Below are 15,823 nucleotides of genomic sequence, written 5' to 3'. Positions count from 1 at the left end.
TACTCAAAGTAGCTGGCCTTTTCCTTCTTTAAAGTCAGCGGGTCTGAGGAAATTAATACTTAAATAGGAAAACTCAGAAACTGGGAGGGAATCAAAGATTTTTGGAGTTGGATCCAAAACTGGGAAAGTGTATAAAAGGCTGACTGAGTTCTCCGAATGAGGAGGCCAGAGGCGGAAGGGGGCCAATAATTTCGCAACGCTCAGAAGATGTGGCTAGTGTACCCCTGAGCCAGACGATAGCCAAGGTTTAAGAAAGAAAACATAGCTAAAACCCAAAAAACTTTGCTCCTGCCGGCGCCGATGGCAGCCTCCCCAGCAGCTTGCTGTTCAGGTCTCTGCTGTCCTAGGGAACACCCAGCAGTGGAGTGACGGCGCTGAATACGGCATATATTGGGGTCACTTTTGGTGGGGAGAGGGGTCCGGGGAAGCAGTGGGAACCGCAGGCCAGAGGTCCCGGCCCTCCCTGTCAACCCTGCTCAAGGAAGGCCCAGGTTGCTAAGCCAGAGAAGTCTGGGGCTTCCTGGCTGCCGGACGCGTGCCTAACGCAGAGAGATCGGCAGAACCTCCACCTGCAGGGCCACGGGCGCCCCGCGCAGCCCCGGAGTTCGGTTCTCCGGATGCCAGGAGTCTGTCCAGGGCAACTCTTGGCTGCTCTTTGCGGCGCAACGCGCGCTCGGGAGAAGCGGCTCTTCTCGACTCCGGGCGGGCGGGGCGCTCCTCTCCCTACAGGTTTGCTTTAATGATTTTCTTGAAAGAAAGAGACAGTTGTGAGCAAACAGGTTTGACAGGGACTGCTGCCCCCCCACACCCCCCAGGGGATTTCTTTTTGTCCGCGCCTGACTTCAAAGTCGGTAATCGGCCCCTGTCAGCGGCGTGACTAGAAGGATTTCAGCTGTTTGTTAGGGCGAGTCGCTGCCGCGCACTTCCGAGGACGCTCGGCGGCCCTCGGGGCGACGGAGGTAAAGCTGAGGCAGGCCCTTGCGGGGATGAGGGGTGGAAGTGGCTGGGACCAGGTTTAAGGAGGGCAGATGGCTGGAGAAGGCCAGTCTGCGAAGGAAAGAAACGAGGTGTGATGGCCAGAAACGCCCCGAGCCAAGTCTTTGGCTTCAGGTCCCAGGACTCGAACTGGGCCCCCAGCTCTTTGTTGGCGGGAAAGAGGTCTCAGTCACCTCTGAGTGAGGCCGCAGCCTCCTGATCACCTCTCTGATACAGCGCACCCTAGTTTCCTAGAGTTCCCCATCTAAGACCAAGCGCAACCTGGAACCCTGGTTTCAGTTTTCCAGCTTCAGCCACCGCCCTAACCCTTTGCCCCTCGCACTTGCCAGGTGCCCCTTTCCAGCCTAACCCCGATTCAGGGTTGGCTGGACGCCCTAGTGGGGTGGGCGCCAGGTTCTTTCTCCAGTTGGGGTGCTCTGTGCGCCCAGGGCGCTCTCGCGCTGGGATCTGCGGGGAGATACTCAGACCCCTGTAAGCTTCATCTTAGAGGATGTTAAGGGACTCTGAGCTATGGGGGCTATCAGAGCCGCTGACAGGACTGTCAGTTGGGGTTATATTAGACAGGGAAACCTTGGCGCCTCTGTCCTAGGCCTCCTGGGCTTCCTAGGGGGCGGGAGGAGGGGCCTTCCCTAAGCGCCCGGGGCCCCCAGACCTGACGGCCACCAGAGGCAAGTCACTTCCTAATTGTCTCGATTTGTAAGAGGGTTTTGTAATGCTAAGTAAGCGTGGCTCAGCCAGCCCGGCCTCCCCCTACACCTCCCTCAGACCGCCTTTGTTTACCTTCGCCTGATCGCTCATTTATTTATCTATCTATTATTTATAGGCGTCCTCTCCTATTCAGCGCCTGTGTATGTTAATTGTGTTATACCATTTAATTCTAACATCAGTCTCAAAAGAGCTCTTAATGAGAAAAGCATATACAACATGGATCACTTTGCTATTCAGCTTAGCCAGATGGACAACTGCTAACTTTTTTTTTTTTTTAAAATAATGAAAATCCCCCTTTGACAAAGGGGCTCGGATGAATAGGCTCCAAACAACACCTCAAACACTTCTAATTGTTTTGAGGACAATATGCTAATCCGGGGGTTTCGGCTTTGGTGTCTGTTGACAACGTTTCCCTTGCACCTCGAGCCACCGACTCCTTTGGAAACAGCAGAGGCAAGCGCACAAATCTCTTAACAGCAGCAGAAAGCCGACAAACCTCGAGGCTGCCCCACCTCCCACCCCGCGGCATATCAAAAGCAGTGGGAAAAGTACGCAAATTAAGGAAAACCACGAGTGAGCGTGACTCTGGCGGTGAGACTCCCAGACCGAGGGTGGGAAGCACCCTTCGATTTTGAGAACACATTCCAAAGAGTTTTGCTGGATGACATCGGAGGGTCCTTTCTCCACAGGAAAGACAATAATCTTCAAGAAAACATTCACCCGGAGGGGAAAGAAAAGGGCTCTTTTCCTTGTTTAACATCATGGGCTGCACTGTTTTTTTTTTTATTTTTTAGGATTTTTAAAAACTCCTTGCCTGAGCCGTGACAACGTCTCTTTCCTTTTCCTTCTGCTCCTGCAGGGTCTCAGTAAAAAGTGTTCGACAGTCTGGGTCAGGGACCTATGGCACATTTTTCTGCATTTCGTAGAGTTTTATTTTTAAAATTAGGAACCAGTATCAAGCCCCGAATCCCCAGAGGGGTGGGTAGCAGCGTTTCCAAACACCTAAAAAGGCAAAACACCCTATTTCCCCAGTCTTTTCCCATGCTTTGAACTTAACATCCACTGCGGGACGCGGTGTTCAGCGCGCAACTGGTTCCCAGGAGACTCGGTGCTTCTCCCCACTCCTTCAGCGTTTGGTTTCTAAAAAAGTAGACTCACCCAGATATCTGCGGTCTGGGTCCGTCTTTGTCTTAGTTCATTCACTCCTTGAAATGGCCTGACCCTTTTGGGAAGAACGGGCGGGGAGAGTGAAGTCCCAGGGACAGATACCTTTGTCTAGTCTCTAAGGGCAAAAAGCAATTTCCAGGGCGCATTCCGGACAGATCCCAGACTCTAGGCCCTTCTACACCCCACCGGCAGACCACCAAGCTGCACCAATGGGGGGTGAGGGGGCAGCCACCAGCCATCACTGCTTAGAGTCCCTCTTTGCACTTTCAGCCTCCCCGAACCCGACTTTCCAGCCCCTCCAACCTGGCTCCTGACTTCAGATTTTAGGCACATCAAAGGTTACTTTTTTGCAATGACAGATTGTCTTTATTCAAAACGTCTTTGTTCAACAAATGAACAGAGTAACGAGGTAAAATCCTTCTAGGTACATTTCCAAGACATTGTCAAAACATTTATGACCATTTAGGATGTTTTAATTCTTTTCATTTTTTTGTTCACTTTCTACTTCCTGACTTCATAACCCGACATTCTGTCTAAAAGTAAACTTAGGTCTCTAGAAGCACTGCTTTACACAAAGTAAATAACCATGTAGGTCCTCTTTGTTTTCCCTTTAAAGAAGCAAACAGTATCATAGCATGGTTTTAAATAGAAATGTTTCCCTTTCTGTAGTTTAAAACTTTGAAGCCTTTTCCCTCCCACAGGTGAAGAGCAAATGGCTCCTAGTTGTGTCTGATGCCAAAACACAGAGACACAGCTAACTTTTCTTCAGGGGACAAAAGGAAAAAAATATATGCATATTCTAGATATAATATCAGGATCTGGGAGTTCAGAGTCCAAAGCCTATCCGAGGAGAGTGAAGGGGACATAAATAAAGCAAAACTGCCTACTTTTTTGTCCAAAGGGGGTACAGTCGGAGATTTGTTTGGGAGAGTCGGGACAGGGGTAGCTGAGTAGCTGTCATAACGTTTGCAAGTTTTCGGCACCTGTCTGCGCCTTGGGTCCGGGAGGACGCCCCTCCCTTCCCCCTGGAAGAGAGAGGAAAAGTCTGGGGTGATGTAAGGGACAGCGGCAGGGCTGACCCCGGAGGCGTCTGCAGGCCAGGGCTAGGCTCAGAGGACAGGGTGTAGACCCGGCTTTCAAGCCACCCTTCAGGTCCGGGCCGGGCTGGGGGTTACATGGCCGTGGCGTGGGCTGACGAATAAGGGTCTATGCCAGTCTTGGTCATGCCTGGGAAGAGGATGTAGGCGACGGGGGGCTGCAGGGTGGAGGCAGACCAGGCGGTACAGTTACAGGGCACCACGTAGCCGGGGTTGGTGGGGGACGGGTGGGTGTGCGTGTGCTGGCTGGGGCAGCTGAGGCTGCCGAAGGCGCCGTTCTGGTAGCCCAGGGTGGACGCGTAGGGCAGCGCGCTGGTGGCCAAGGTGTGGGGCACTTCACCCATCTTCTGGATGGCGCTCGAGCTAAACTGCGCGGGGTCCAGCAGGGAGTAGGGCGCCGAGGCCGGCGGCAAGAAGGCCCGGGCTTTCTCGGGCGCGCTCAGGAGGCCGTCGGAGGCCCCCACGGGCAGGCCTGCCGCCTTGAGCGGGTCCGTGTCGCCCAGGTAGGGTAGGGGGAAGACATACCTGTCCTTCTTCAGCAGGTTCTTGGGCTTGCGCCGCGGTCGGTACTTGTAGTCAGGGTGCTCCTTCATGTGCTGGGCGCGTAGCCGCTTGGCTTCGTCGATGTATGGCCGCTTCTCTGCCTCGGACAGAAGCTTCCATTCGGCGCCTAGGCGTTTGCTGATCTCTGAGTTGTGCATCTTGGGGTTTTCCTGGGCCATCTTGCGCCGCTGGCCCCGGGACCATACCATGAAGGCATTCATGGGCCGCTTGATGTGATCTGAAGGTTTGGACATGGTCCCGGCGGCTAGGCGTGTGGGGGTAGGGAGTGCAAGGGTTCTGCAGACGAGCCTGGGCGCGGTTGGCTGTTTGTCTGTCTGTCCTTCCAGAGCCGGGGTTCTGAGCTCCCCTCGCCTTGGCGCCGCTGAGGGGAAGCCAGAGAGAAGCACTGACCCCAGAAAGTTCAGCTGATCATGCCAGTCCCAGCACCCAGGCAGCCCCCGGGGAGCGAGTGGGGGCAGAAAGGGCGGGGGAGGAGAGGGCGATCGGCCAGGGGGCTGCAGGCACCAGGGGCTGGGGCCCAAGTATCGGAGTCTCGGGAATTAAGTGGCCAGGTAATTTTTTGGCCAGGGCAAGAAGCTCCTCCTTCTCCTCCTCTCCACCTTTGCCTTCTCTCGTTCCCTTCTCTCCTCTTGCTTTTCCAGTCTTAGCTCCCCCCTCCCGTGGCTTTCCTGGAGCTGCCGCGCCTAGCGCTGCACCTGGCTGAGAATGCGGGGAGGCTGGTGAACGAGAGCCAAAAGCGGCGAAGTTCAAAGGCGAGGTGGGCCGGGACGGCACGCACTCTGACATAAGCGCGGGGCGGCGACTCCCCAACCTGGGCGCCAATCAGCAGCAGAGAAGCCGAGGGGGCGCACCTGCCAACACGCCGGTGCAAGAAAGAGGGAGCGCGAGAGGTGGGGGCGGGGAGAGGTGTGAGGGACAGAGGCAGAGAGAGGGCTAGAGCAGAGCGGCTAGCTCAGGACTGGGGACTTGGGTTCCGCATTGTCTCCGGCACTGTCAACAAATAAAACTCTTCGCGCCTCCCGTTTCCTTTCCGGTGGCGAAAGAGAATTAGGGCTTGGAATACAAAGGCTCGGGGAAGGGACAGCAAAGGGAGCCAGGCGAGACCTTGTGTTGATAAATAGGACAGCCTTGCCAAGAAATGCAAGGACAGCACTTTCCCCCCTTATCAAAGATCCTTGGAAGAGAAAAAGAATATAGCAAGCTCAGGGTAAAAGCGAAATAAACTTTTCGCGCCCCACCCTCGGCGGTCCTTTGGCAGTGTTCTCCCGGCACGCCCCTGCACCTCGGCATCCATCTCTGCCCCAAGATGCGGCGCCTGGGCGTAGCACTGGCACCCTGGGTGGCTGAGCAGTGTTTTTTGACCTGCTGCCGGAAGGCCTCGGTCCGGCAATGCAGAGATTTCGAACCCTGGTTGGTGAGCCCTTAAAAGCACTAAGACTTGTTCTTCACTTTGGGGGCGGGGGTGGGGCTGAGATTTCGATCACAGTTCTCATTTGTTATTATTTGTGCCTTTAAACCTCCAACTTTTACTCCGCAAACGTTCAAACCTTAAGAACAGCCTGGAGGCTGGGTGTGGGGGTCTTCTGGGTGCCCCTTCTGCAGCGGCCCTAGAGAAGAGTCTCATGGTGTCTCTGCAACAAGGGTCCATTTGTCCCTGGGCGCCTCTTCCCGCTGCGAGACTCGTTTTTTGCGTCAGATGAGCATTCTTCGGGTAAAGAGGACGAAATAACCCGCAGAACCAACCTGCGCGCCTGTTTCCTTTGAATAATTGCCTGCCTGATGTGAAATGCCCTTGGGGGAAATATTTATTAAATGGAAACCATTGTCCCTGGACTGGCGGGACCCGCGTGTGTTCCAGGCTTATTGGCTTTTGCACCAGCCTCTCTTGGGAAGACCGGCCAGAAACGCGCAAGGCTCTGTTAGCTCCGAGGGGCTAGGAGTGGGGGAGGGTGACAGGGAATGAGGAGGCCTGAAGGGAGGGTCTTTCTCTAGCATATAGTATATCAAGTGTGAGGAGAAGACTTTGCTTCTCCTTCCTACAATTCGAAAAATGCGTGGAATTTCTTACCCTTGGTGCACTTTTCAGAGGTGGGCAATATTGCCATTTTACAGATTAGGAAACTTAGGTTGAGAAAGACAGATGATTTGTCAAAAGTGACTCCGGGAGTGATGCCAGATGTATAGGATTTGAAAATCCCTATTTTTACCCCCATTCCACCTGGCGTCACATCTAGGGATTTCATGGGGCTGCAGCTCAATGTGGAACACTTGATGAGACTATTAGGGCAATCGAGGGTGATCGACACCTGCCATGCAGATAAACCACACCGGAAGACTGATCCTGCACTTGATTGCTTAGCCACGGGCTCCACCTCCGAGGGCTGGCAAACAGGTGCACAGCCTTTACATTCCTTCCCAACACCTGCTCTGGCCTTTCTCCAGAGCCTCTATCCAGCCCTCTAACCTTGTTTTCTCTACGGACAGTTTCATTTAGCTTAGGGTCTCAGGAAGCAAACGCACTTTTCAGTCCAGTCTGGCAAGGATTTCCAAGCGTCGCTGGCAACTCCAACTCAGGTCTGACCAGCGGTGCGCTATGCTCAGAGCCAGCCAGGGATAGGAGGTTCAGGAGCCACCTGATTCTAATTCTACTGGATGATCACGACGCCTTTGGGAAGGAATGAGAGAAATACTGATATCTGCAGCGAGGCCCAGCGTTCGGAGGGGACCTGTCAGTCTCTCACTCTAGAACCCTTAGGGAACACCAAACGCATACCGAGAGGTCTGGGTTAATGCAAACCAAGATCTTGGAAATTGTTCAACAAGGGAATCTGGGATAAGGTCCTACACCTTTTCTCTCCTCTCAGCTTCCAGGACAATCCTTTCCAATTGTCCGGAGGCAGTTGGGGGCAGGGTAGCGCCTTCCTGCAATTCCTCTTATTTCCTTCTCCTCAAACGCCCGAGCTCCTCTCCAAGCTTCCTGTGTTCAGCCTTAGGTCGCAATCCAAAAGCTATTCGCAATGCGGAGCAGAGTGATACGAAGGGCGTTTGATGGCGGGCAGGGCGCCAGCTGACCTCCCGAAGTTTCGGAGACCGCGGTTGCCTGGTCCCGCTGCACTGACCTAGGAGGGGGCCAGCATCTGCGCTGAGCATTGAGACAGGAACTCCGTGCGGGGAGGGAACGCAAAGTTGAGGGCTGCACCCTCCAGGCCTCGCATCAGCTTGTCTCCTAAGCGAACTGCAAAGCCACGCACAACACTTATGGAGTACCGGTGACCACCCGTTTATTAAGACTCTTTAGAACTGGGGCGGGCGGAGGTGTTCCCGTGATCTTGGCGTCTGGCCTGGTGCTGTCCCAGCAGGTGCCTCTACTGTGCTGCGCTGTGCCTTCTTGATGGGTCTAGAACACCGGGCAGCACGTCCTGGAGAGGTGGCCCCTGAGGAGGGTCAGCAACTTCGATCACCACCAGAACAGCCATTAGAACAGAGGTTGCCTAAAGGCTCCTCCTGCTTTGTCCGGAGCCTGAAGTTTGGCCCCAGCCTGCCAGTTCAATTCTCCAGGGCTGGAGACGTCCCTTGAATGAGGTCTTTCCACTTGCACATTTGCCGGGAGAATCTGCACAGGCTCAGTACACAGCGCAGCTACTCAAGGTCCGCTGCTTGCTGGCCTTAGCGAGGTGTCCGAACCCCCACAACAGGGATTCTGGCAGGGAACCGTCGCTGTTTCTCAGAAGTGAAGGAAGAGGCTTCTTAAGAGCAACGACCCAATCCGCTTCTCCGGGCCTTTCGTCTCGCCCCAGGGCGCAGAACGTCCAGGATGCGCCTTCCTCTTTTCTGGCTCCGGGCCTCTCCTTTCACGCAGCTCCTGCGCGTACCTCAGGTATCGGTACAAGCCTCTCACTGCCTATGGGGAAGTTTTCTGTTTCCTGGGATGGGCTAGGACCCCTTCTATGCTCTCACTCTCACGCTTCCATTTCAAGTCCTCTTCCCCAGCCTCGCGTGGGCTCCTGTCGGAGTGCGTGCAGCCCACAAGACTTCAAGCTTCCCTGGGGCGGTGGCTGCGTGTTTTTCATCTTGCTTCTATTTGCGCACAACTCCAAGAGCAAATACGCTCAATAAAGTTTTCTTCTGCCCAGGCCCAGGTGAATTTTCCCAACAGGTCTTTCACCGCCTTGCAGCTGCTGGCACGGGGTCTTGAGTCATAGCCTTGGTAGAGCCAGAAGCCGCAATCTGGGGTCCCGGAGGCCTGCACCCACCTGCCTTGCCTCAGGCTCCGCCCCACCCTCCAGCCACCACCCCCTCCTCTCTGGTGGGCAGAGGTCACTACTTCAAGGCCTCTGGGGCTGAGGAATGGCTGAGTGCTGAGAGGAAGGGCACAGAACGTGGCTTGGAGAACACGGGTGGGGATGGAGGGGAAGAAGGGAGTTGGCTCTGCGTTTCGAGCTCCAATGGCTTTGCGAAGAGGCCAGAGAGTCACCTGCATCCAGAGGGCCCGGGGCTTGCTGGTACCAGTCCTGCCCGCTCACTGTGGCCACTCGAAGATTTTGGTGAGCGAAGTCGCAAGTGGCTGTTTCGGGGAGCCTGAGAATAGTGTGGGCTTCAGCTACAAGCTGATAGTGAGCGTCAGTGCACTCAGGTGTTTAGAGACAAAAGTTATCCGGCCCACCCCCTCCAAGTGTCCACAACCCTCTGAAGCAAGCATTGAGGTGATAAAATGGCCCCAGAAATTAAGACCTTTTGTTTAAGTCACAAACTTTTAATTTTTATCACCCAAAGTATCTTTAATGTTTGGCACCTCTGATTCCCTCTACCCCGTTCCCCGCTGCCCACCATTTTCTGTTTTAAAATTCAGGCTGTATATATATCCCTCCTCCAGAGAGTGCCCAGAGGATTCAAAGCTCTGGTCTTATTACGACATTTCTTGGTGATTTTTCTGGGGTTTTCCCCCCAGAACCCAACCCAGCCTAACTCATGCCAGCATCTTGAAATTTTGTAAAATCCCTCTTGTATCTTGCAGACAAGATGGCACAGGAGGGCACCGCTTACACCAAGAAACAAAGAGAAACTGAACGAAACTGGGGGGACGCGTATGGCATCTGGGAGCTGTTAGAGCAGTGCTGGGATGCGCTGGAGGACACTTCTATCTTAACATCCCAAGCATGCCCAGGTAAGGAGACTTTTTTTGCTTCAAACTGCCTTAACCTGAGTAATTTAACTTGAGTCTGTTTGTAGCAGAGCGCATGTGACTCATCAACTCGGTATAAGTTTAATAGAAGATTGCACAATATCTACACTCATCTCCCAGAAAATGGAGGTGGGTGGGGAGAAATAAAGCTTTGAAACCTCCTTATTCATTCATTAACTCAACAGCTATTTACTGAACACTTACTACGTGCCAGGCATTGTGCTAGGTGCTGGGACACAGCAGTAAACAGGATTTACCATGGTGTTTCTCCATTAGTGATTGTTACAGCCCAGGGGGAGGATAGAGAATAAATAAGAAACAAATTCTTGGGGTGATGCCTGGCTCTACCACCAAGTAGTTGTGACACTTAAAGCAAGGTACTTAGCCTGTCTGTATCCTGACTTCCTGAACTGTAAAACAGATATAAAGAATTATTATCAGAACTAAATGATTTAATATGAGAAACATCATTAGAATAGTGCTGGACATAGCGAAACTGCTCAATAATTGGTCAGATAATATTACTTTGTCGTTTAATATGAACAGTTAACTTCTAAGAGTGATAAGTGCTGAGAAGTGAATCAGGATGATGAAACTGGGGTTCACAGAAGAAAGGTGGTCTAATATGTATTAGCAGTCAGGGACCTGGGAGGAGCCAGCCTTCTGAAGGAACAGGGCACAGGGTAGAGGTCATTCTAGGCTGGAGATGTCAAGCTGAAGGCAGGAAGGATTTAGAGAGCCAGTGTGGCTGAACCCTGGCCATGACCCTGGAAAGAGTATAAGGAAAAGGCTGGATGAGATTGGTGGGGCCCAGATTATCCAGGGCCTTGTAAACTCCATAAGGGGTTTGGGTTTTATTCTAAATGTACTGAGAAATCATTATAATGAGACCCACCAGAATTATTTCACAATAATCCCAACAATCACATACAGAGAAATACTGATTATCAGACACTGTGCTTACGGAGGAATCTCATCTCTAGCCTTAGGTCAGAAACTTTTTAAATTGACATTTTTTTTTTTTTTTTAACTGGCCCTGGGATCAGCTGCCTGACCATCCTTAAAAGAGCAAGGGCATGCCTGCTAAATGCTGTGAACTCCTCTTACAGTCTCCTGTCCCCTTAGGAAGCCAAGGAATAAAACAAGGGGTGACATATCCATCCATACCCAGTGGGTATTAGCAGCCCACTGCCTTCTTGACTGACTTTTCCCACTTCCTACCAAGTGGAGTTCTACTTCCCTATGGAGACTCCTGAATCTCTGAGTTGACCCTTTCCAGAGAAACCGAGTCCACATTTGGGCATCCTGAATATCTCAGCCTGAGAAATGTAGGATTTGTATATGAGCAAATGAGGTTTCCTAAGATTAAAAAAAAAATCCCAGTGGTAATAAGAACATGAAAGACATTTTGTTTCTATGAATAAAAGCCAAAAGAATGTCAATATTGTATGCCTCTGCCTCAAGTTTTATTGTATTCAGGTATTTCTCATGCATTAGGGCTCTCCTACCCCCATTCTTCTAATGTAAGAATCCTTGGTCAGCTTTTATCATAAACAATACTCTTTAAGGCTCTGTGTTCGTCTAATGCAATCGGCCAAGTTATTGAAGCATACATTCTTTTGCCAGTTTTATCACAAATTATTCACTGCCGAGGATAAGACAAAATGCTGGCAACAAGCCCCAGTCAAAAATCAGAACAACGGTTCCTTTTGTTGTTGTGGTGGTGGTGATAGTGGTGGTAACTGCCTCTGCCCTCAGCCTAGATAGCAGAAAATATTAGGGCAGTTGGCGGTTCCAAAAGGTGCTACATTAAGCATGCTTCTTTTTACATACCTGTTTTTTCTTTGAAGCACCATTTTTACATGTTCTGAAGACCAACAACACATAACATTTTATCTAATGAGAGTGAAGTATTTGCTGAGTGAGCTGATGGTTAAGCAGAAAGAATATAAAAATGGAGTTCAAGACCAAAGGCTGCTAGTTACTGTGAGACTCAGGGCAAATTACTAAGTCCTCCTGGCCTCCATTTTCTCGGCTGCAAAATCAGGATAATAATCCCACACTGGTGGTCTGTCATTACCTGTATCAGTTATCTGCTGTTATGTGCCAAATTACCCTAAAACTTAGTGGCTTAATACAACAAATCTGTGTTATCTCATATGGTTTCTGAGGGTCAAGGATCAGGCAGCAGTTTTGTTGGGAGATTCTGACCCAAGGTCTCTTACAAGGGAACAAATCATAGTGTCTCCAGGATTGCAGTCATTTGAAAGTTTGACTCAGCTGGAGGATCTACTTCCAAGCTCACTCCTGTAGCTGTTGGCAAGGGGCTTCAGTTTCTCACCACATGAGCCTTCCCGTGAAAATTGCTCTTAACTAGGCAGCTTGATTTCCGTTGTGCAAATGGTCTGCGAGTGACCAAGCCTGTACCAAGACAAGCCTGGTACAGTATAGAAAAGGACTATAGAGGTTATGGATACTATGAGGAACAGTCTTTGGAGGCTGTCTTGAGGGCTGCCCACCACAAACTCCAACTAGATAACAGACTGGGAAGAGCTTTGTAGGCAGCAAAACTCCACAATCTAAATCACACTCACTGATTGCATTGTGTTCTGACATGGCACAGCTACCTTTTGGCAGAATTGCACAAAAAACAAACATCATTTAGATCTCTCATCCTTCTGTCCCCTCCTTCACTCTTCCAATGTAATTCTATTACAGTTTTTCTTTTTGGTTTAATTACCAATGTTTACATTATTATACCTATGCAAATATTCACAGTTGAGCATTGTAGTATATTATGACTATTTTCCTTTCCTACTTTCTAATCATTGCCCCATTTTTCGTTACTTGATTTGCTTTGTAGCTGTTACTGATTCTCCTCACACTTTTTCATAGCCTGTCGCACAATCTTCTACAAAGTCAGTCACATCAGATAATCTACCATCCCAGTCTGTTTCTTGGAGACATCCTTTCTGGAGGTGTTTTCCTTTTGGGTTGACTTTCCTATTTCAGTTTCTCACATCTTCCCCTTTCCCATCTTACTCCCATGTTTTGTTGAGTGTATCTTCCAGTATTTTCATTAGGTTGAAGAGACGGCATGATGATGGTAGTCCTCAACGTGAGTCTCTTGAGTCCCGCTGCTCCAATCTGGAATGGTGCCTTGTGCCAGGGGTCCCTTCTCTCCCATGTTGGGGTCCACTTTTTTGTGTCCTGTCTTGTCTCAGGACACATTTTTGGCATCCTGTCTTCTTTTTTGCTCCTTCTCTTGGCTCTGACCACTTATCTCTAACTTTCTGAGCTTCTCTCTGTCTTATCTCTCAACATTCTTTCTCCCCCCAGTGCTGGCAGCCAGTGCCCTCATGCTGCCCTGTGGCAGTCCTGCTTTCTGAGAAGTGGTATATGGAACTCGCTCTAAAAACATAGAAGATAAAACATCCCTGGCCTAGGGACCTGGAAGACCTCTTGTCTTTGATTTTAGAATGGGTTATTGGTGAGAACATGAGCTTGTGCATGAGCAAACACATGATCTAAACCTTTGCCAGGTTTAGCTCATGAGGTTCAGTGATGATCTAAATCTGGCAAAGCTTCCTCAGCCTAGGCGGTAAGGGCCCAACAGGACTTGATGGAGAAACTTGAGAAGGGCAAGGGACTTGCCCATCCTGCTCATTGTCTATAGAGATTTCAGCTGGAGCAGTGAAGCAAGACTGAAATTTGAGAGCAGACAATTGTAGCAGATAGCAGCTGACAATAATTGAACTCTTTACTCCTATCATATCCCAGGTGTATGCATAAACTTTTATCACACTTGTTTTATTTAATTTGCAACAGGCCTAGGTAGGGAGAGATGTTCTTATACCCATTTTGAAGATGATAGAACTAAGGCTCAAAAAGGTTAGACAGGATTTTCCCAAAACCATAGAGCTAGTAAGTGGTGTATACAGGATCTGAATTCAGGTGTTGTGTGACTCAAGAGCCCTCATCATTTCTCTCCTGACTGTCCTCAGTATACCCATGTGTGAACTTGGATGGAGCCTAAGTGCAGGAGGAGGCAGAGGAGAACTGAGTAGATCCTTGAGAGCTGGATCCTCACAAATGACTGCCTGAAGCAAGGGTTTTGACTTTTTTCTTTCATGAAAATAGGAACGGATTGAATAGGCTGAAGGGAGGGAAGGAAGTAGGTGACGTGGGAAAATATGTGCATTGGTAGCATGTTATAGAGATGGGATGAGGGAATTACGTGAACTGGGAAAAGGTGAGGAGTAAGGTGGACCCAAATCCCAATGGCATTCAATGTCAGAGTGAGAGACTGGCAATCTATTAGATGAGCAACCAAAACAGTACATTTAGGAGATGAGATGTGAGATTAAACGTGGGACTTTATGAAGTTCAGAATGAGAGTTCTATATAGATGAAGAGAGATGGGAAGAAATTGGAAGTTACCCTGTACTTATTTACTGTCCTTATTTATTCTGTGTAAGCAAGTGCAATGTCTTTGTTAATGTTACATTTATTTCAATAAATTCCCCTAAGAACTTACTTCTTTCAGAAAGTAGAATGTCTGGTCTGCTGACAAGGACTTATTTTGGTCTGTTATTATAGTCTTAACTGGATATATCTTTCAGCAGTTCTTTGCTAAAAATACCTTTAGGTTTGTACTTATGATACTAGAGTGGGTTGATTCCCTTATCAACCTATATTCAAGAGCTAAATTCAGTAGAATAATTTTAGCAATGATTAGCCTAGACTATAAATCAGGGCAGTCTATTTATAATTCTTGGATTATAATTTAGAAGATAATCGCAATCCTTATATTTCATAGTACTTATTACACACTGGAATCCTTGCTTATTAATCTTCACAGCAGACACAAGATTATGAGAAAAGTAAGCCACCTTGGAATGGCTTGGCCAAGGTCACATATGTATGTGCATGTCATTGGGTCAAAATAGGTAGCTAGGTCTGTCTGATCCTAGTCTACCAGGTTATGCTACTGAAATATTTGTCTAAAGATGTCTAAATGGAGGGCATATTTTTGGATATGTGAAAATGGATTTGAGCTGAGTAACTAGGTCAAAAACCCTGAAATTCTTTTGTTGTCCTAGTTGATGGCATAGAACCTCCTCCTCGTTTGTAAACCATCCTATCATGATTCTCTGACTTGCTAAAACAAAGTCTGTGACAGACAATGCTGACTGCCCAGCCAACAGTCATTTCTCCTATTCTCCCTTATTAATAGGACCTTAATATTTTTCACTATCCAGTGTCCAGGGGTTGCTTGATTAAATCAATAATAGACACTTCATCTGCTTGCCAGTGATTGATTTAAAAGTGAGCATGTGATCCAGTCTGGCTAATGAGCAGAAGTCTGCTCTGGGGTGGGGCTCTGACAGAAGTTTTCCTTGCTCTTCAGAAGAGTTGCATGAGAGGAAATGATCTTCAGTTTTCCTGTTTTTGGATGTTGCTGTCTGCATTTCACCACTTTACCACTGCAGCTAGGGTGGCTCCCTTTACACCATGAGAGGAACTGGCTTGAGAGAATATGCCAGTAAAATGAGGATGGAGAGTGGTAAGAGGGGAAATTTCTGTTCCTTGATAACTCTGTAAAGTTGCTAAATTAACCAACTTTGAAACTTCTTTGTGTGTGAGAAAATTCATTTTTCTTATTGTGTAAGTCCTCTCTAGTTAAGCTTTTTTGTTAGTGCAACCAAAAGCTCCCTATGTGATACCAAAGCCTCCTACCCAATTCTCTCGACTTCTTAGGTTTTGCCTGGAATTGAACTTAGCTGAATTTATACAACCACAGCTAAGTTTTTATGTGTAGGAGCTGAAGCTCTTTTGGTATGCAGATCTGAATCTTCTTTTTATGGATTTTCTGTTCAGCTATACTCTATTTTCACATACTTTAATGTAGTAAAATTGTGATTATTTTTACTGACCAGTTTATTTGGGTTGACATCTGCTTGCTGTATAAATAATCCCTCAGTTTTACAGTCCAGGAGGAATAGGAATGAGCCGTGCTGCGTTTCTCTCTGTAATGATCTTGGGATGGTAGATACTGCTCTTCCTTTACAACTGCTGGAAGTTCATGGTCTTGGCCCCAGTGGGATTT

The 15,823-nt window shown here is 49.1% G+C and overlaps 1 protein-coding gene and 1 long non-coding RNA gene across 2 annotated transcripts in view; one reads left to right on the top strand and one right to left on the bottom strand.

Annotated features, from left to right (window-relative positions):
• The window catches only part of LOC135275882 (uncharacterized), a 51,558-nt gene extending 41,902 nt beyond the window's left edge, over positions 1 to 9,656 (top strand). Inside the window, exon 3 of the long non-coding RNA XR_010343458.1 lies at positions 9,547 to 9,656. This is a non-coding gene — a long non-coding RNA (uncharacterized LOC135275882). The remainder of the gene's footprint in view (positions 1 to 9,546) is intronic.
• Positions 3,222 to 5,239, bottom strand: SOX14 (SRY-box transcription factor 14). Its single transcript, XM_012451252.2, has one exon. It carries the CDS (start codon positions 4,763 to 4,765, stop codon positions 4,043 to 4,045), a length of 723 nt encoding a protein of 240 aa, XP_012306675.1. The 5' UTR covers positions 4,766 to 5,239; the 3' UTR covers positions 3,222 to 4,042.
• Positions 9,657 to 15,823: the final 6,167 nt, after the last annotated feature.

This window comes from Aotus nancymaae, unplaced genomic scaffold (assembly GCF_030222135.1).
Source record: "Aotus nancymaae isolate 86718 unplaced genomic scaffold, 86718_ANA_hifiasm-v0.15.2.pri h1tg000019l, whole genome shotgun sequence".
In the NCBI taxonomy this organism is placed as follows: Eukaryota; Metazoa; Chordata; class Mammalia; order Primates; family Aotidae; genus Aotus; species Aotus nancymaae.
This window is presented reverse-complemented; position numbering and strand designations above follow the sequence as displayed.